Below are 20,653 nucleotides of genomic sequence, written 5' to 3'. Positions count from 1 at the left end.
CCAGGACCCGGACGAGGAGGCCGAGGACGACGACCAGGACCTGGACCAGGACGTGGACGAGGAGGAGGACGTGGAGGGCGAGAACGAGGAGGGCCACCGCTTCTCCAAGGGCAGCCAGGGCCGCCTCTGGAGCGTGTTCAGCCCGCCGCGCAAGCGCCACCACACCAAGCACCCGCGCGCCAAGACCACGGCCACCTTCGCCGTGCAGTGGATCACCAAGTGCGAGTGCAGCCCGTGCGCCGCGCACCCCGAGACCACCACCAAGGGCATCGCCAGGATACGCATCCTGCACCGCGTCCACAGGACTACCGTGTCGTGAATGGCGCCATGCAGTGCAGGCCCACCCAGGATCTCAGACTGTCAGTGTGTCAGTGGAGCCGAAGAGCGAGACTCGGTCCTTCGGTCGCTGGAAAAGTGTTTATTTTGATTATTATGTGTGCAACTAGTTGAGTGTCGTTCGTGAACTTTTCAATATTTCCATGATAATTTGAATTGAATTAGGCTTTGTTTTGTTAGCAGTTTTGAGCAAAAGGAAAGACGCAGAAAAATTTTTAAAGATTTTATTTGTGGTCGAAACGTTCACAATATAGTGAGTGATAGAAATTTAAGTGTATTTTTCCTAATTGAATAACGCGCTGTAAATATGACATTTAATGGCAAGAGAAATAGCGAAGGCTACTCAAAATCTTTCAGTTTGCCTGTTTGTTTCCTACCTGTGTTGTGTCATCAGAGTTTTCTAGGCTTTCCCGATTCCAATTGTGTGCTACTGTTTCACTCCCTTGGCTTGCAGTTTGAGAGCATTTAACTAGACAACCGATAACTTCATAGGCCATGTTCACAATTCTGTGAAAAATTGCATATCATGCATCTGTTGGAATTACTGCTTGCATTAGCTTTCTTTTTCTATTCTAGTTTAGAAGAACACAAGAGCAGGATTTCGGCGTGCCTGTTGGGGTTTTGATCGATCACCATTGTTCCAGTGTAGGTCACGCACAAACTTTTGCTAACTTGGTGACGAGCGGCCCCACCGCGTCTTTGTTTTGGTAGGCATTCCTTTCTTCAATAAATATGTGTGTAACGATTCAAGCAGAACGCCCGCCGCGTTCAACGGATTAAAATTTAATATCAGATAATGGACCAAGAGTTTTGTGTCATTTTATCTTAAGCGAAGCTGGGGTATTCGTCTTTGTACATAACACATTGTGATACTGGTTTTTAGGAAACTACTAAACTTACTATAATAAGATTGATCTATCAGAGAATATTTACAGTGTACAAAATTTTGAAGCATTCTAGTCAGAAATAAATCTTAGGACATTGAGCGCACCATCGTGTTTGATTGAAATAGCCTCTCCATTCACAAGGAAACCTGCTTCAAAAGTTGAAAAAACGCGCTCGCGCGAAAAGCAAGTCGGAAAAAAAGGGTGATGGCGAAGAGGAGCTAGTTGGAAAAGGGGACATGAAAGAGAAATTAAAAAACAAACAAACACAAACGAACAGACAAACAACAGCACACGAGAAGAAACACTCCTCATTAAACTCCTTTAATTGTGGACCAGCCTGGGTGCTGGCCGTGCCTGGCCGTGCCTGGCCGCGCATGGGACAAAAACTCAAGGTTTCGCTGTTTACCCGGCAAACAGGAAAAAGCCGTGGCATCTTCGGGGTCATCTCTCGACCCCTCTCGCGAATGTTGGCAAAAATACGCAGCACACAGCGGCGAAACCAAAAAGATGAGTCTTTTCTGTTTGCGCGGCCTGGGGCCCTGCGGCCCTGGGGCCCTGGGGCCCTGGGGTGGGGGCGGCGGGGGCCCCGCGGGGGGCTGATTATCAAGGGGGCCAAGGTGACCCAGTGCGGGGCCGGGCGTGCGTCCATTGGCCCGCCCTTTGTGTGGGCCTCGCTCCTGGCAGGACAACCAGTGCGTGGTCCAGCACTGCCTCGACGGGAAGGTTAATCCATTTCCTGGCGCGCAAGGCCTGGGCTCGGCCTGGGCACAGCCCCCTCCGGCCCGACCTCCATTTCCTTTCCGGAATGGAAAGCACGTGTTGGACAACGTAATCGAAGGGAGAGGGAGAAAAAAAAAGTGGAACGCGGCGAGGTGAAAAAAGGGGGGAGAGTATTAAGAGTTGTAAGATGGAGATCTGTAGATGTGTAGATACGCCGGGCAGGGCCGGGCGGGTTGCGTGGTGCGCGGCCGGGGGTGATTTCGACAGCACGAACCAAATCGGGAAACGGGGTGAAAAGGGAAAGAGGGAGGGGGGGGCTAGCCCGCTATAAAGCAGGGTGGGGACTGGCTTCGGCTGATCGGGCCGACGGAATGATCCCGACTTTCGACCAGAGAGAAATCCGCGAGCATTTTGTTCAGTGAAAGTCCTCTCGGCGTGCGTTTCTGTTTTGAATGACGTCATGCGTGCAACCACGGCGACAAGGCAAAGTTTTCACCGCGTGGATTGGTCGGTGAATGGGCCACTCCGCGGCTTGGGAAAGAGGAAGTGCACAACTTCCGTCCCCCGGCCTGCGGTCCAGCCTGCGGGGAACAGGGGCAGCGGAAGTTACGACTAGTTACGTCCACCTGCAGGCCGGGGCCGGAAGTGCGCACGGCCCCTCTTTCCGAGCCAGCGGAACCAGCGGGACAGCCTATTGAGTGGACGCCAAGTTAACAACGTTGGGCTTCAAGACGGCGGAAGCTCCCCTCCCGATGTCCCGTGGTCAGGCCGGCAGGACGAGCTCGCTCACATCAAAGGCAGCGGCCACACCGCAGGGCCGTGACGGAAGCAGCTCCAGGCCTTCTGCGAAACGAAGCGGGTCCAATTACCGGACACGACACACGACTTGCACAGCCACAGCCGGCCGGCCGCCGGCGCCGCCAGCTACCGATAGCAATCCGAACGCACCCGCCACGACCGCTGGACGGCGTGGAGGCCGAGAGGAGGGAGGACCGAAGAGTACCGAAGAGCCAACGGCGGTGCTCCAGGGCTTTCCCGCAGTTTTAACTCATCCAAATTAATTTCCAAGGGCCGCTCCACTTTCCCGGCTTTCTCGGCCCTCCTCTCCTCGCCGCCGCGCTGCGCTGACGACTGGCTCCATACACTCGTCGGTGGTAAAGTTATACGCGCGGCGATCCGTCGACGCCGTGGAAAACCGCGAAACACGGAAACACGTTTAGAGCGCGAGACTTCATTGTTTACGGCGGTAAGTTTATTCATTCTTGCTGGGGGCGGCGGGGGCGGCGGGGGCGGCAGGGGGCGGGGCGGAGGGGGCGACTCACTCGACAGCTAGCGGAAAGGTGCAGCTTCACTCGCTTCAGCGGACACTTGCACTTGCTCAAGAGAGTCCGCGCCGCCACCGCCACGGCCCGCCGCGGCCCCTGTGGTTGCCGGTTGTTGCGGGGCCGTGGGGGCCGTTGGGGCCGCAGGGCGTGCATCCCTCGGGACCCCACACCACATCGCTCCGCCGCACCGCACCGGGCCGCCACCGCCGCCTGCAAAGTCCACAGATTTACCGTGGGTAAAGGCAGGCCTGCCCGCAGCCGCCGCCATGCCGCCATGCGTTCGGTCCTCACTCCTCACTCCCTTCCCCCGCCCCCCGCAAAGCCACGACTCGGCGCACCCGCGGCCCCAGAGCAGCCCCACCGGAAGCCCTCGCCGTGGACGCGGCGCGCGGGGATTCAAATGACCCTGCGAGGGACCGCCCCGCCCCGCCCCGCCCCGCCCCGCACCCCGCCAGTCCGCTCTCGTTACCAGACTACAGACCCACGTTGCCAGGATCGAAGTCCGAACCAGTCCCAGCGCGGCGTGGGACTCGGTGTACCGGTGTGCGAGCATGGGGGCCACGCGGTGGTACCTCCACAGTGGAAACACCTCTAAGTAGATCAGTATGAAATCCAGTAAAGGAACCAAATACCGTCTGTCCTCATATTCAAAGCTCCTGGCCTTTCCCACGAGAGTGCCATCGCCTCGCCATCCTCGCGGTCTTCATCGCCTTCTCTCACCTCAGCCCCTCCCCCCCCCCTTTCTCTCCCCGCCCCTACAAATACTGCTGCAGTCATTTCCGACACGACGGCCCGTAATTTCCTGCTGCCTCTCCCCCCTTCTTCCCTCCTCCCCGTCGCCACACCTGTTTCTACCTGGTCTTGTCCTGCCGTGGGGCGCACGGCCGGCGCCGCCAGCACGGCCAGCACGGCCAGCACGGCCCGTGGGGCACTTCGCCGAGTGATTCGGCGCGCCTCTCCGCATCTGTTGCTCTCCGTTGCTCTCCCACGTCCTCCAGTGCGTCGCCACCCTTGTCTTGTCGGCGCCAGCGAGCACGCGGATACGTGAGCAAGGATGTCTGCCTCCTAGGCAACCTCGCGAGCACCGCCGTGGCATTGCCTAGTGGGCAGGCAGCGGTCGCAACCCGTTTCAACACGAGTGCGTCGTGGAAAAGCTCGCCAATTCGTGTGGCCACACCGGATGTGAGCGCGGGTTCAACCTATTCCTCTTTTTACCCCGCGGAGTGACCCCCAAAGCGCTTCGTGTGGCTCGCCCCATGAGTGCGACGGAGACAGCGACGAAAGCACAGTGTGGGTGCTGGCCAGCGCCCAGCAGTCCCAGCCCCCGTGGTAGTGGTGCTTATACTGCTTCGAGATGAAGCGGGATGGCGGCGGCGGTGACCGACTTTATGGAAAAGGAGGAGAATGTTGATGGAGGTCGTTATTTTTTGATCGCAAGGCGGTGGCCGGAACGAAGAGCCGCGAAGAGCAGTGAAAACGCCCCGCCGGCCCGCAAACTGCCGATGCTGGAAGGCTGGAGGGCTCGCTGGAGGCTGCTGGAAGAACCCTGGAGGGTGGCTCGAGGAACACTGTGATCATAGAGCAACCTTAGCATTCTGAGAATTGAGATTGCGCTGAAAGAACAAGTCCCTTTTTTCGCTCTCCCTGGAGACTCGATGAAGTGATGGAGGCATGTTTGAGGCGTGCTCAAGGCCGGCAGCGCGGAGGCCCGGGGGCAGTCTGCCGGAAACGGTTCCAGGACCATCGCAGCCAATAGACCTTGTTACTCATTGGCAGCGCTTCGCCGCTTGCTCTGCTAGAGGAGAGGACGGTGCGCGCCTCTCCCTTCGCAGTGCGATGAAACGGATGCCGGGCCGGCCTGCCCGGAGCTCCCTTCCGAAAAGTTCTCTCTCTCTCTGTCTCTCTCACGAGTGAGAGAGACCGGCATCAGCCTGCCAGGGCCTCGCACTGACCTAGCTCCCCTGCGCCCCGCGCGTCCCGCGCCCCCACCACGACTCGGCTCAGCCATTTGATGGAGTTTCGCAACAAGCCAAGTGACCGTATTAAACGAGAGCAACAAAGAACTTGGCCAACAATCCCACAACTTTGCGTGCCTTTGCCTCTACCACGCGCCACGCGCGCCTCGGCCGCGACGCCTCGCCGCCCCGGGATGGGCTGCCGTGCCGTGCCGTGCCGTGCCGTGCCATGCCATGGCCGCCGCATTCACGCCGTCGTGCGCGTGGCGCGTGGAGAGGCGGGCGGGGTGAAGTATGCGGTGGTGGCGAGGGCGAGGCAGCCCGTCCCGCATTCAGGGTCCGCGCGTGTGTGCCAGTGTGTGCCCGAAGCGCATAGTCCGCAGTCCAAGTCCGCAGTCCGGAGCCCGAAGAAGGAAGTCCGTCTGACCGCGCGGCGATGGCTCGCTGCCGCTCAGTGCTCATATAGCCCGGCGTGATTAGGCGGCTCCACATTCCAAGCCAGCCTTGGCCAGCCTTCGCACCAGCACTGGCGTACTCGGTATGCCGATGCGGCGATGCGGCGATGCGGTGGCCCCAATCGAGTCCTGCAGCGACGCGAGGGGAGGGGGAGGCACGGCGAGGCAGGGGTGCGGAATTTAATAACGTGTGGCTGCCGGCGGGGCTGAAGGCGGGGCGGGGCGGGGTGGAGCGTTACGCGGGTCGAGAGGAGAGGATCATCAGCTCCGGGATGCAGACAACACGACGGCGCGCTGCGGCCGCGGCAACAGCAAGGCCCTGTCGCGCGGCCGCGGTGTGGCCTTGGTGTTTATGAAGGCCGCCTCGCTCTTCCGCCCTGCCTGACGGCTTCCCTGACGGCGCCTGGCGGGGCGGACGACGGTGGCGGAGTGGCGGCGCTGCCGGGGGCGGACCTGGGGCGGACTGCGGCCGGGGTTCACTTGCCAGTGCTGGCGCCGCTGGCGCCGCTGGCCGACTCTCCGGGGCCCCTTTGTCCTGCGAGACTGAGGCGCTGTGAGGCCAAATTACAAAGTAAGGTGCGCCCCATTAGCCCCGGCCTGGCACGGCCTGGCACGGCTGGGGTGACCGTAACAGCCTGCTGGCTTCTTTCGCTGACATCAAGTCCGTCGCCACGCTCCCCGCGGAGCCATGGCGGATCCGTGCCGCGCGCGACAATGCTGCCGCCGAGGCAATCCCGGCCAACGAGGCCCTCAAGAAGCCCCGCAAGCTTGCTGGGCTTGCTGGGGAAGTGGCTGCCGTCGGCCACTTTACCTCTCGCTACGCGGTGGCCACAGCGCCCCGCCCGCCCCGCCTCCCAACGGGACCAACCGCGACCGCACTCCGCAGCCCACCAAAGCCCAGCAAGGTCCAAGGCGCCGGCCGGGCCCTGGCATGGCCATGGCCGTGGTCTGGTCAGCCTACTTTGCGCCTTCCGCCCCCACCTGGCAGCCCGGCAGCCCGGCAGCGCGCTCCTAGTTGGGTCGCCCGGCCGCAAAGACCCGGCCGCCCCACCATCCCAAAGACAGAAAGGTGCAGTTTCCGGGCGGACCCAGCACTAAGACCAAGAGGCGCCAAGAAGCGGCCAGACCGACCCGCCCTTCCCTTGCGCCGCCTCGCCGCCTCGCCGCCTCGCGCCCAGCGAGTCCGGGCCGGGGGTCCGGGGCCTGGACTTGGACTTGCACCCCCGGGCCGAGTCCGATTTCCATAACAGGTCCAGCCGCAGCCCCGAGGGAATGGGGCGAACCAGGGTGAACGGGGCTGGGCGGCAAGACCACGTCTTCCTGGTCCTGCAGCGCGCCGTGCGCCGTGCGGGCCTGCCTACCCAGCACGGGGGCTCGCTGTGGCGCACATGCCTTGATGCCGCACCACCAACTATCTGAGTCGCTGTCCATCTGTTCTGCTCGTTGTCGCGCTAAAATATTTGTATTAGAGCTTCCACCGATCATAGCCCAGCCCGCTGCCAACTTCACGAGCAATCATTTTGTTGTAACGGTTCCAAAAAATGACTGAGGTAATCATTTAAATTTGCCTAAAGCACTTCTGAAGGCTGTCAAAGAAAAGAAAATTTTTCACCGCTCCAAATAGCATAAGTTTTACCAACAACAATGATTTTAAGGGCGCCGTGGTGTTATGTTGGCTGTGACAGGGAATAACCGCACCCGTGGCGCCATCTTCGGGGCTTGCGAGTAAGTTCTGCAGCCTTTAAGAGACTCGAGGGGCCTGAAGATGGCGCCACGGGTTACGAATTCAGAAGGTTGGTCATCCTACACACTAATCGAGAAGGCGCATGCATGTTTTTGTTTGTGTTTTGATTTTGTTTGTTTCTGCAAATGCGAGTGTCCTAGTTCGAAACATCAAAAAATGACACGACACGCTCGTAACTGCACTGCTGGAGCAGTTTACACTTATCATGAGAAAAAGAAGGATGCTGAGGCGTCAGGTTACGGAACGGAGCGACAGCGACTGGGCAAGGATTCCATTAAAAGCTTTGACTGCTGTTGCCTAACCCTTCAACCTTGCAGAAATCCTGTCATTTCGTTAGTGTTTCATTCCTTACATTTGGTTTCGTACGTGTCAAATTAATTCTTTCCACTGTAACTTATTCATACTATTTCTTTTGAACATAGGCAAGAAGGCTACTTGTTTGACAAAGAAGCTATCTTGGAATACGTTATAACTAAGAAAAATGAAGTAAGCCGCAAAATGAAAGAGTATGAGAAACAGAAGAGGAAGGAAGAGGTAACTATTTTTAAAGTACCATTACCTTCCATTACTTTGAATAAATGTATCATAAAACCCTTCACTAATTACTGTATGTATTTCCAGAATGAGCTAGCAGAGCTTGCTGCTGCTGAAAAGTCGTCGCAATTGCACAAATTCTTGAAAACTGAGAAAAATATTGTCAGCACACCTATCAACGCATTTAAGCCCAGTAAGTTCAAAGTTCTTGTCCTCTGCTTTGCTATTTTTCATCTTTCAGTTTCCTATGGAATATTTCATCAATTTATTTTAACAACAGCTACAACAGACAAGCCATCTGTGTCTAACATGGCTGATGGCCGCTCCAAGCAACTTCCTAGCTTTTGGATTCCTTCAATGACGCCACATAGTAAAAAATCAGCTCTTCCCAAACCAGTAAGTCTGATTCAATTCAGAAGGGAAATTGTTGCCATTATATTCTTTGACTAAACCATGTTTTTCCTTTTTAGGACAAGACAATTTACTGTCCAATGAGTAATAAGCCACTCAAGATAAAAGATTTAATCGATGTCAAGTTTACTGAAGTAAAAGACCCAGATGATAAGAAATCATTAATTGTGAAAGAAAACCGTTACATGTGTGCTGTTACTCATGACATTCTTAGCAACTCTGTTCCATGTGCTGTACTCCGAACTACGTAAGTACATCTAACTCTTGCTTCTTTTTCATCTTTTCATTTAAATCTACTTTCTGCTTACTTGTGAATTATTTTCCAAGGGGAGATGTAGTGACAATGGAATGTGTCGAAAAGATCATTAAGAAAGATTGGATTCACCCACTCACCAGTGAAAAGTTAACAGAGAAAGACATAATTCCACTCCAAAGAGTAAGTATGCCAAACTCAGTTTGCTTCTATAATGTTTTGTTTCTCTGCAGTATTTATTCTCAGTGTTCTTAACTAGATGTTTTCTTTTTTACTTTCTAGGGTGGTACAGGCTACTCTACAACCAATGAAGAACTCGATGCAAAGCACAACAGACCAGTACTGCAAGCCTAGGACTCAATTCCTTTTTTTATCATGTCTAAATAAAGTAAATTCATGCAATATTTATAATCAACTTAAGACTTTAAAATAATATATATCATTAGATCTAGTGTTGTAGCTTACATTAAGAAAACATTCCCTGCCCTACCTCTATACAATGATTTTCTTGTCGGCTCTACCCAGAGGGAAGGATGTCAAGAAAGTAGCTGGCAGAATAGAAGGCTAGAAGCATCACTTTTTCGGAAGCACTCTATAAGTGCCTCACAAAAGAAAATAGCAGAACTAGTGGCTGTGCTGTCTGTCGAAATTAACAACAGCTTACGCGCGGGGAGGGGAAGTGGGAAGGGAAGCCCGCACGGGGCGTTGAAGTTGCAGTCCGGCCGACCAGCCAGGGCAGCCAGGGCAGCCAGGGTGGCCAGGGCTCAGGGGCGAGGGCGGCAACCCCTTGCACACGGCAGCGCTCCGGGTCGGCCTAAGCCTCTCGGCTGTCGCTGGTGTCTCGCCTCGCCTCGCCACACTGCGAGCAGAGCCAGAGCGCGCCGTGCCACGGCGGCCTCCACGACTACGAGGCCCGGCCCGGCCCGACCGGCTCGACTTGGACTTGCAGGCCTAGGCCTAGCTATTAGCCAAGCTGGTTTCGGGGGAGCTCCGCGTCGCAACCACGCGGCCGACGCCCCTTGTCTAGCCGCCGTGTGATAGACGAAGACCGCGCCACGGTCTCGGACGCGGCCTCGAAGCCGACTGAGTGTGAGTGTGTGTGTGTGTGTTTGCCCCGCTGCCGCCGCGCCCTTCCCCGCCCGTCGCCTAGCTCGTCGCCGTGGCCGCGGCGTGGCGCGGCGCGGCGTGGGGCCCGGGCCTCTACTACGGCGCCTCCTCGTAGTCAGCAGGCAGCAGGCCCGGGCCGGCGGGCTCTACGACGGGCACCGGGTTCCCAGCTGGTTCCCCGTCAGTCAGTGGTATCTTCTGCTGTCGAAGTGGCGGCATGCCCGCGCAGCCCGCGCCAGAGGCAGTCTCGTGAATCCGCCGGCGCGCTGCCGCTGCCGCGCTCCCCGTCACGCCAATCGAGTGTCGTGTGTCGTGTTCTGTACTGACCAGCGGCCCGCGCCGCGTCCTGCGTCCTGCCGCGTTTCGAACCGCCAAACGCTGACTGCGCGGCTTCGCGGCTTCGCCAGGCTTGGCGCGCCACCAGCCACAAGGCCGCGCGGGCCGCGGACGACGCGACCAAGAGCGTCGGCATGGTCGGCGCCTCGGGAATGCGGTGACTGACGGTGACAGCCCAGCCGCGGGCATTGCCGGCGCTGCCGGTGAAGTGCAGTGAGAAGGTAGTGAGTGAGTCGCAGTGCAGTGCGCTTGACGTCGAGTGGACACACTTTTGGGATTACCACATCGAGCATCAACAGCGCGGTGACCGTCATCCGCACAGCTGGTAAGCAAGTCGCCAAGTACACTGATTCCGCACAGCGCATCGTCTCTCTGTCTCTCTCGCACCTGCATGGGACGCCCTCCTAAGTGCGAAAGAGACAGCGACTACAGTGGTGTGGGGAATCAGTGGGGAGGGGAGGTAGACTTCCACTAGCCGCGGAGGGAAGTTCTAGTGGTTCGCGGCGCGAGAGTGCTGCAGCTAGACGGCACGTTAACGCGGCTGTCTAGCCGGGCCCCATTTGGTGGTCGCTGGGATGGGGCCCTAGCTTCGTTATTCATCGCAGTGCTTGTCAGTGTCGTCGGACTGTCCAATGGCATTGGCAGTGCTGCGCTGCTCGTCTCGGCCGCACGGGGCCGCCGCCTGGCCCTCCAAGAGGAGCCAGCGCTACGGCGGGGCCCGGCGGCGGGTCCCGAGCGGTCCAAGACCCTCGGCGTCCAGTTGGATGTGGCCAGTGTGGTACAGTGTGCCAGCAGTGGCAGTGAGTGGAAGGGAAGAGAGGGGCCCTGGGCAGCCCTGGGCTGGGCGGACCTAGGCGGCCCGAACACGCCCAGGTGAAACCTGAATAGCGGGCTTAACTCCCCTCCCTCGGCCTCTGTCCCTCCGGCCGCCTCGGCGTTGCACGGTGGCCCAGTGTGGCAAGGGCTCTGGCCCAGTCAACAGCAAGGGCGGAACCAGAGACGAGTTCAGAAAGGCGATGTGGCAAAGTTGCCTACTATTTAGAGGCGAAGTTCTACTTTTTGCATTTCTTTAGGGGAGTGACGCCCCCGCCCCCCGCCTGGCAGACAGGCATACCACTGGAAGAAGAGGGCGCAGCTACGCGCAGCAAGGGCCCGGCCGGCCGCTTGATAAGGTCCGGGGAATGAGGGAATGACAGCCCCGCTTTACATAACAGTCCTTTCCTTTCCCCGACTCGACTACCTGACCCGGCACGGCACGGCACGGGGCTTCTTCTTGGGATGGGTCGCACGACCTGCATCGCCAGAACGCTATCGGAAAGTGACTTCACAAAGATAAACACAACTGGTACGGAGTTTCGAGTGTGGAAGGCAGGGCTGGGCCCGGAGGCGCGCCTGGAGTCTCCTCTTCCTCGCTCTGACGCTCTGTCGACCGGTGTAGGTCTGGCACTGGCACTCCGCCAAGCTCTAGTACAGTGGGGAGCGAGCTTTGGGAGGCTGAGGATGGGCGAGCCAGGGCGAGCCTCGAGTGCTGTCCGACCTTGTCCTTGACGACTCTCAGAGCGATCGAATCTCGACGTTAAGGAGGGAACTCCCGCCACGGGATGGTTACGGGATGGTTCACTAGAATTGTGAGGAAACGAGGCCGCATTTGGTTGCAACTTGCAAGGCGCCGGCCGGGCCATGGGCCGCGCCTCCGTGTGCGCCGAGCCACCCGGTTATTGTCTTGTTAACACACATACACACACACACAGTCTCAGCGCTTCAAAAGGCCAAAGTCAATTGGAGCTAAATGGCGGGATAGTGGAGCGCGTTATTTGCAAATCAATGTTTGTCCGGAGCGATGCGCGCGCCTGGCCGCGCTTACGGGAATCTGGCTTATCTAGCCGGGCCGGCCGTGATGCAACGGATGGGAGCACCATCGTCTCTGCCTCACAACACGCCTGGGAACGGAGCGGAAAAACGACCGAAACCGCAGTGAGCATCGAAGCGGCGAGTTTCGAGCAGCAGCAGCAGCGCCCCGGGATGCAGTTTTGGCGCTCTTTCTGTCCGGCGCGGCGGTTTGGCGGTATTTACCTGGCGTGGCCGGGAAGGGCCAGGACAAACAACGAGGACGTGTTGTCGTTAGCGGTGCGCTCATCCAGCTGCGAGGCATTGTCTGCGCTGCCTGGCGCTGCCCCTGCCTGCACGTAAAGCACTGCGGGGAGGCGATGGGCAAACAGACCGGGGAAGTCCACGCCGATGTGTTGTTGACGCGTACCTGGCGGAGCACGGGCCGCACGCCGCGCACGCCGTTTTGTTTGATATCGGAGGCTGGCGGCTCGCCCCATCATCTCCATCAGCCTCGTCAGCGTCGTCAGCCTCACCGGTTCGGACAGGGAATGATAATGCTCCACGCTGGGGGCGAGGACGGCCCGGCGCCGCGGCGGCCAGCCTGGGGTGGGGTCCCCACCGGTCCCCGCCGGTCCCGCTTGTCTCGGTACCTTGGCGTGTTGTTGTATGGCTCATTGAGGCCTCGACTTCGACCCCGCGCCCGCCGTATCTAAGAGCCGCCCAGCACCACAGCAAATTGGTGTTTGAGTCGTCCGCTTTCCTACTCTTTTAAACGTCTTGACCTTGTGATTCAATTGCTCGAAAATATTCCCCCCCCCCCCCCCCCGTTTTACTTTTTATTTGTAAAGGACTTATTTGGGCAGTGTGGCGGGTCACGTGAGAAACTAGTTCCCAGGAAGTCCATGGTCACGGGATCTTTCTCGGCGTGCACGTGACGCCGCCGCGCCGCCGCGCCGCTAAATGCCGAAATGCTCGGATTATTCCATGATTGTCCTCACGCCTCGCTCGGCACCGCTCGGCACCCGTGCAAAACAACGACCCAAACATGGCCTATCAAAGCCCCGCGGGCCGCGCGTAAGCTCCTCGCCAAAGTGGCTTCCTAAGATCACATCAGTTTGGACGACGGTTTTCCCCGCGCTTCCTGCCTCACCGGTCCAACCGGCGCGATAGTGCGTGCGGCCCCGCACCAGCACACACTCGCACGGACGCGCGTGAGTGTGTCGCACGGACGCGCGTGAGTGTGTGTGTGTGTGTGTGTCGCACTTCAAAGTTTGCGGATCAAACAAGGCGCACTGTGTGCTGGTGTGTATCGTCAACGCTAGGGTCAACGGCTGTGGGAAGTGGAAGGTTTTGCACTGACGGGGAGGGGGGAAGGAGGGAGGGAAGTCCTGCCGACTGATTCCGTCACCGCTGCCGTCACTCTGTCTCTCTCGCACTAAAAGGCTGCCTCGGGTAGGTGGTGCGACAAAGACAGAGCGACACCTAGCTCTGGCGGTTGATAGCCTTCCGTTGCTTTCAGCGGACGCCCGCTCGGCCGCGCGCACCTCGCTGACGTCGTTGTCGTACTGGGGCAGCTCGACGTGCAGCGCAGGGCCCAGGGCGGCCCAGGACGGGGCGGCCACCGCCATCAGCGACATCGGCAGCGCATGACACGGCCGCGTCAGCGCGTCAGCCGATTGCGTAACACGAAGCAGCCACGATCAGCCGCCAGATAACGCCCCGCCGGAGCTGGCAGGCAGCGGCCGGACAGCCAGGCCGGCAGCCAGGCCGGCAGCCAGGCCGGCAGCCACCAACGTGGTGGTGCTTCCCCCTCTCTGTGCCCGCGCGCCGCGCTCTCGCCGTCCTAGCCGCTCTAGCCGCGCAGACCGAGCTTCCGGGCGACTCATGGCGACTCTCATGGCTCTCATGGCGACTCGCCGCTCGCGGAGCACCGACAAGGCTGTCGCACGCCGCGCCGCCGCGCCGCGCCACACGCTCGGTGCAAGTCCGCGGTGCCGGGCCGACGAGGTGCGAGGCCCGCGAGGCACCGCGCAGCACCGCGCCACGCTGCCGCGCCGCGCCACGCGACCGGTCCCAAACTTGCCGGGCCAGCGGAATCGGAATAAAAACATGGCGGCATTCCAGTTTGGCCTAGTGTGGCCGCGGTGCGCGGCGCGCGACGCTCGCGACTCAGTCGCAATGGCTGACACTCAGACTCGGTGAGCACTGCGTTTCTCTGGGTCACTGCACCGAGGCGCCGTGCTGCGCCGTGTTCTCCCTTCCCCCTCCCTTCCGCGCCCTGCCCTTCCCTTCAGCCCTTGGCACCCCAGCGCCATGACGTCAACGGCAGTTTGATTCCGAACTGCGCTTGGTCGCCCTGTCTCTCTCACACACCACTGAGAGACGTCGCGTGAGTGCGGGAGAGACAGAGCGGCGATGACACTGTTCGGATTCGACCTACCGTCTGATTCCGAGCACTGCTTTCGTCGCTTTGTCTCTCTCGCAGGGGCGGTCCGTAGGGGTGCGAGAGAGACAGAGCGACGAAGCAGTGTTCGGATTCAGACGGCTGCCGGGTGGATGACGCCGAAGCCAGCATGAACATGAAAGTCAAGCGGCTCGACCGAGACCCGCGGCCGATGGCCGATCCGATCTGTCCCGGGCCAAGCCCCAAGCCCCACGCCCCAAGCCACGGGCCCCAAGCCCCGGGCCCCGGGCCTCAGCATCCATCATGCCTTCCTCGTCCACCCCGCTGCTAGCTCGCTGCTAGCTCGCTGCTCGCGCTGCCGTTGACCGCTTCCAGGCGATTCTGCCAGACTCTAGCCGCCTCCGTCGAGTCGGTCCAGTCGGCCACGCAGCGCAGCAGTGTGCCGCCGATCCGCCGGCCGGCCGACTGGTTCGGCCTGGTTCGGCCGGCAACTAGACATCCTGCACCCATGCCATAGGACGGGCCGCCTGGAATTTTCCAGTAGCCTTCCAAAGCCCCAGGCCCCAGTACAGCTCCGGCCAGAAGCACGCCACGCCGCCTTGCGTAACGTGGCCGAAATCTCAATTTGGGCGCGGCCTGTACCGCCTCATTTGGCCAGCTCATTAAAAGCTAAATGCGGGGCGTTACTTGTGATTGGCTTCGCAAGAAAGTGGCGCCGTCGCTACTCCCCGCGCGAGGGCCGCTCTCCAAGCTAACCCTTCGGCCTTCGCGCACCTCCTTGACTTGCGCGCGGGGTATTGACGGTGGGGTTTCCACGCTGACTGAGAGTCCCTCGATGGAGACGGCCGATAACGCTGCCGGTGCATGACAACGAGACGAGCACGCCGAGGACCTCGTGCTGGGCGGCAGACTGACGTCGGGCGGGAGTTTCTCCCTCTCGCACTCACAGCCAGGCGCCAGTCGGCATCTCAGCCTCGCGGGTCGGGGGAGCCGCCTGGGGGGCTTATCGGAAGGACTCGCTCGAATTTCGACCCCAAATTGCGTGGAGGTAACCTAACCTAACCTTGAAAAGGCGGCGCCCGCCACAACGCGCTGCAAGCGGGGCCGCGCGGAGCCCCGGGCAGGCAATCCAGTGGCGTCGCCAACCCACGACGCATCTTCAAATCGGTCTCTCTCGCACCGATACGGGACGCCCAACGAGCGCGAGGGTGACAGAGCGGTGACATGGGGGCGGCGTGGCCCCCATGGGGACAGCCGTTCGCAGTGCCATTACGTAACCGGCTGGCTTCTTTGATCATTGAGGGTCGTCGGCCGTGACGCTTATCAGCGCCACCCGGGGCAACGTTTGGCCGCATTGTGACGAACCGTGACGAGGAATCAGCGAAAACGCGCGGACTACAACAAATGCGCCCGGGCCGCCAGGGCGTGGAGTCAGAGTGACACCGGTTGCCCAACAGCGTCCAGGGCAGCCCAGGGCGAACTGTGCGAACAACAGACGGGGCGGGTAGGCCACCCGCGGCACAGGGCGGGGCGGCCGGCGCGGTGCGTGCGTGCCGCAGGCCGCGTCGTCCACGCGGAGGAGGAGAAAGACGGAGAGAGTTCTGGTGCGTTCCGTGAAGGCGCCGAGCAGCGGACAAACAGACGCGCGGGCAGACAGCCGGGCAGGGCGGCCGGGCCGGGCCGGGTCACAGGCGCCAACGAGAAGGTCCCTACCTCGCCTAATGATATGCAGGCCAGCTCCGAAAATGGACGCGTGTAAGCGAACTGTTGAATGACGACTGCCCTGTATGTGTGTGCGTGAGCGAGCGCGTTTGTGTGCACGCGAGTGTGAGAGTGTGTACGTGTTTATGCGTCCGTATGGGTGCGATAGGCCGGCAGGCCGGCAGGGCAATGGACGAAGCCGGGCGGCACGCGAGTCTGCCAGCAGTGTGCCTGCAGTCTGCACACGACGCGCTGCACGGGGTGTGCACGCCGCGCCGCGTCCGCTCCCCAGGCCGCCCCTGTTGCCCCTCGCCGTGGCCGACTGCCCGAGATGCTCCGTTCGGGATCTTTCCGATGCGTCTCAGTGGGGCCTGGGGCCGCTGCTGCTGCGACGCTGCAACTGGGCGTGGCGTGGCGTGGCGCGGCGTGGTCGTGGTGCGCGTGTTTGTCAAAGACTTTCGGTAATCTCGCTTCCGTCCGCCGACGCCGCTTCCCCATGCTTTCGCATGACGTTCTGGTGCATTCCGGCCGAGGAGGACAAGAGCAGCGCTCCGCACTCGTCCAGCAGACCGGGACAGCGCTGCCTCCGAGCGCCACCGGGCCGGTCCGCAGCCCTTCCCTCTTCTTCGGCGGGACTACGCGGCGCCCTGTCGCCCACGTATTTAACGTTCTCGTAAAATCTCCCCGCCTCCACGGCGGCGACGTCGTAGCGGCAAAGCGACGGAGGGGCGGTCCGCTCCACCAAGCCAGCCAAGCCAGCCAAGCCACGCAAAGCCACGACGGCTCGAGCGCCGAATGGACTCGGTATGGCTTCTTACCCATTACAGTTTCTCTCATTAGCGCCGAGGCCCGAGGCCCCGTCGGGGACCGCTCGGCCGCCGCCTGCGCCACCCCGTCGTACCCGTCAGCCTGGACGGGCAGGGCCGGGCAGGGCCGGGGCCGCATGTGGCGGGCAAACGGAGCGTGAGTTAAGGGCTCCAGGTGAGGCCCGGTGAGGGCCGGCAAGGGCTGCACGGGGAGTGCAAACACAAAGGGCTTGCTTCATAAATCGCTGGAGAAAAGGGAATAGGGTCGAGCAGTAGGGTCCCTACCAGCTGGACGGGAAGCCTCCGATCAATGGCGGGGCGTGGCGGGACGTGGCGGGGCCCAGGAGGCGATCCGCGTCTATCTCTTTCTTTTTCGCGCGCTTTTCGCCCCGCTGCCTGCCTGCCAGCCTGCCTGCCTGCCTGCGTCCCCGCGATCATTAGGCACCTCATCAGCATAACAAGACTCCCTGCAGACTGATTCCGCACAGCGTTCGGTCCCTCTGTCTAGTGCCCCACGAGTGCGAGAGAGACAAGGTGCCGACAGCAATCAGTGTGCTGGTGGCGGCCCGCAAGGCCACCTGCCTGCTCTAGCGACAGCGGGCCTGCTTGACTAACGCCACTCCGTTCTGATTTGTCCTCGCCAGGTTGCCGTGGGCGATGACGTCCTCACGGTGTGCCGCCCTGGCCGTCCCGCCCTGCTGCCCGCCAAGCGTGCGACGCGTGCCGCGGGAGGAGAGCCACCAGCCCTCGCTGCACACCGGCTGACGACTCGATCGTCGCCACGCGCCTCGCCGCGCGCCTCCCCCCTCGGCCCGAGGGGTCTGCTTCTCGTGCAGCCGGCGTACCAGCGCCAAGACACCGCGGCAGAGGGCAGCCACCAGGGCCGCCTCTCCGCAACGCCGCCGCCAAAATTGTGGTGGCAACTTTAAACCTGACGCCCAGGCGGCCCCATGAGGTTAGTCCCGGCAAGCCGCAGGCCCGCACCCTGCCCGCACCACTACACGGCATGTGATGTCTCGTGGAGTGTTTTTGATGTCGTGCAGACTGCTTTTGATGTTAGGTTATATTTTTGGTATTCCACAGAGCACCTCAGAGTATTTTTCAGATCCTCTTTCTAAGGAATAATTTTTGGCTAGATGAAAATTAACGTGACGGACACCGTATGAAATGAAACGTATCATCTGCTTTCATGCTTATGAGCTGACCCTTTTTTTTTTGCTGTGGGGTGGATCGTGCGAATGTCAGAATCAGAATGGGGCCGCACGCGGGGATGAAAACAGAGCCAACGCAAACCATTGGGGGGTGAAACGCGAGCGTGGCGTGGAGGGGATGCACGGCTGAGGCCGAGCGTCCGCAACACATCCTCCTTGCCCGTCGGCAGACCACAGCGCACCCCGTGCGCACGGCACACCGGCAGTCGCAAACACTTGGAAACTGGGCTCCATGCGGCGCCACGCCGTCTGTTTGCGCCGTGACGTAAGGCAGGGGTTGGTCCAGACGCACCCCCCTCCCCCTCCCCTCCCAATCAACTTCTGGACTCGGGGCCGAACGCCTCAGCGAGGCGAAGCCGCGAAGGCGAAGAGCTGGTCTCGTGACTTGGACGAGCTGGCCGTGACTGCGCGCCGGCTCGCTTCGTGTCAATCCGTCGTGGACAACAAACTGCGGTGGCAAATCGCGCGACACACGTGAACGCGGGGGACGCGAGGGGAATCCAGGGGAATCCAGGGGAATCCCGACTTGTGGGAAGACGACGGCGGCCTTGAAGAAGCGCTCTAGCCTCTCTCGCCTCTCTCACCTCTCTTGCCGCGCCCCGGGTCGTGCGCCACTACCACCGCCTCCACCACCACTGCCTCCACCACCACCACCACCGGCCGGCCGGCTGGCCACCGCTCATTGCACTCGGCGCTGCTTATCAGCATGGAGCTGCCGCGCTGCCGCCGCGTCTCTCGCGTTGTTCTTACTTTTCGGGTACTGCAGTTGATGACCAACCACAACTCGCCTGTCGAGCTAATGCGTTGTAACACATGCGACAGACGAGCCGCTCCAGGAGGTGCAGGTGGGAGTCTAGGAGGAGGGGGATTGCCATTGCCCTTCTCAAAGGTCGTGTTGCTCTTCCGACGCTGGCGCTCCGCTCCGCTCGGCTCCGCGTGGCGCTGCCTGGCGGCGAGGCGGCCAATCACAGATCAGGTTGCACCCAATCACCGATCTCATTACGCCGCGCCCCGCCGCACCCCGCCTCTGCCGTCCCTGGCCATCCCCGTCGCGCCGTCGTCTGTTTTTCCCTCATTTGTGCCCCGGTTTATTTCGACGTGCAAATTATTTCGAGGAAGTAGCTGCACCATCCCTCCTTATCTCATCATTTCTGAGCACATCGACGACATTGTTTCTCTGTTGTTTTTATGTCGTTGTTGTTGTTCTTTTTTTCGGAATGAGGGAATGGTTTGCTGACGGCGCGAAGCCGTTCCCTCAGCAAACACTCCCTTTGGAGTTGTCCGTGTATCCGGGCCAATCGACGAAGATGCCTCTGTTGCAGTGCTGCGGCGAGTCCCCGTCCGGCGCCGCGCCCGGCCAGCCCGGCCCCGGCATGGCCGCGGGGCCTGCGGGCCGCGGACGGGGGGCCGCGTCGTCGGGGCACTCGAGCGACTCGGGGGACTCCGGGGACTCCGGGGACTCTGGACGCCGACGGGGCCGACCTTCCAGCAGCAGCGACGCCTGGAGCTGCAACGGCCGCGGAGCAGTGTAAGTACTCGCTGTTCGTCGTCCTGGTCCTGGTTGTCCTGGACCCGGGCCGCCTCCGCCGCCTCGCCGCCTCGCCGCCTTGCGTCACGGGCGGCCCCGTCTCGCGTTTCGCCCCGCGGCCCCAGCGGCAGGCGGCAAGGCCCCGCCGAGCACCGCGCCGAGGCTTCGGCTTCGGCTTTGGCGGAGGCGGTGACGATTCTGGGAAGCGGAAATACGAACACCGCGACGTCCTTTTGCACCTTGACGACGGGGTAGAGATGGGCAGTCCAGCGGGGCCGTGTCCAGGGCGTGAACCGCGGGGCAACTTCGCGCTCCTGTCCACTAGAAGTGGTGAGGAACGCGAACCCGAGAGGCTCGGAGGCCACTAGGGGAAGCCCGCATCCACAGCGGCGGGAGTCGGGGTGAGATTTGAGGTTTCTGCGGGGAAACGGTGGCGAGCTAATGGAACCTAATTAGGTTTCTTCCAGTCGGCACGCCAGTGTGCCTCCAGTGCACCTGTGCAGCCTCGCCGCGGCACCGCCTCGCCGTCGGCACCCCTTTGCCGCCTTTGCCCGGCCGGCGCGCGCGCACGCGCAGGGGAGGCGGCGCTGGGGGCTGGGGGGCGGGGCGGGGCGGGGTCGGGCGGGCGGACGGGCGCAGAGTCCCTTGCTGTGGCTCCTCAGGTGGTCACACCGCTCCGCCAGTCGGGCCGCCAAGCCCAGCGCCTCGCGACGCGCGACCCACCCCGTGCACCCCTTGAGCCTCGTACGCGGCCAGCGGCGGGCCGCGGGTTCGATTCCCAGCCGGTTGGGTTCGGTTTGGCGGCGCACTCCGCGGCCCACGCGCAACACCCGCGCATTCAACATGTACATAAAGCTGGTCGCGCTGGCACCGCGTAGCGCTGGATAGTTAGTTCCGTGTAGTCCCGCGGAGCACCGCGGTTTGTTTTTTTTTGGCCCTGGTGGTTCAGTATTGTGATGGGCCTGCAGGCCTGCAGGGAAAACTGAATTGCCCGGTCTCTTGACTCTTGGGTCTCTCAGTGCGAACTGCGTGCGTGCCGGTCCTTACCCAGCAGCCAGTTAGTTCCCAGGGACCTCGTGGGGGTGCGTTTTTGCGCGTGGCAGGGCAGAG

General features: G+C 60.9%; 2 protein-coding genes and 1 long non-coding RNA gene across 3 annotated transcripts in view; all 3 read left to right on the top strand.

The window, feature by feature from the left end:
- The window catches only part of LOC117653063 (CCN family member 1), a 76,654-nt gene extending 75,328 nt beyond the window's left edge, over nucleotides 1-1,326 (top strand). The window contains exon 11 of the mRNA XM_034398425.1: nucleotides 5-1,326. Coding sequence (XP_034254316.1) covers nucleotides 5-319 — 315 coding nt within the window. The 3' untranslated portion in view covers nucleotides 320-1,326. The remainder of the gene's footprint in view (nucleotides 1-4) is intronic.
- A 6,165-nt stretch (nucleotides 1,327-7,491) lies between these two features.
- LOC117653357 (nitric oxide synthase-interacting protein homolog) lies at nucleotides 7,492-9,035 on the top strand. Its single transcript, XM_034398985.1, has 7 exons — nucleotides 7,492-7,754; nucleotides 7,845-7,956; nucleotides 8,044-8,149; nucleotides 8,237-8,352; nucleotides 8,427-8,614; nucleotides 8,695-8,803; nucleotides 8,903-9,035. The coding sequence occupies exons 1-7, from the start codon at nucleotides 7,579-7,581 to the stop codon at nucleotides 8,972-8,974; spliced, it is 879 nt and encodes a 292-aa protein (XP_034254876.1). The 5' UTR covers nucleotides 7,492-7,578; the 3' UTR covers nucleotides 8,975-9,035.
- Nucleotides 9,036-9,855: 820 nt separating this feature from the next.
- Nucleotides 9,856-19,387, top strand: LOC117653179. Its single transcript, XR_004588209.1, has 3 exons — nucleotides 9,856-10,388; nucleotides 17,449-17,759; nucleotides 19,338-19,387. It is a non-coding gene; the product is annotated as an uncharacterized LOC117653179 (long non-coding RNA).
- The last annotated feature ends 1,266 nt before the right edge of the window (nucleotides 19,388-20,653 follow it).

Source organism: Thrips palmi, unplaced genomic scaffold (assembly GCF_012932325.1).
Source record: "Thrips palmi isolate BJ-2018 unplaced genomic scaffold, TpBJ-2018v1 HiC_scaffold_8, whole genome shotgun sequence".
Lineage (NCBI taxonomy): Eukaryota > Metazoa > Arthropoda > Insecta > Thysanoptera > Thripidae > Thrips > Thrips palmi.
Note: the sequence above shows the minus strand (reverse complement) of the source record. Positions and strands in the feature narration are given on the sequence as shown.

What these genes read in the sequence shown, in the direction of transcription:
- LOC117653357 (XM_034398985.1), top strand. Translation starts at nt 7,579, where the DNA reads ATGACACGACACGCTCGTAACTGCACTGCTGGAGCAGTTTACACTTAT. An exon ending in TATCAACGCATTTAAGCCCA is followed by an intron (nt 8,150 to 8,236) that starts GTAAGTTCAAAG and finishes TTTTAACAACAG; the next exon opens with CTACAACAGACAAGCCATCT. An exon ending in TGTGCTGTACTCCGAACTAC is followed by an intron (nt 8,615 to 8,694) that starts GTAAGTACATCT and finishes TTATTTTCCAAG; the next exon opens with GGGAGATGTAGTGACAATGG.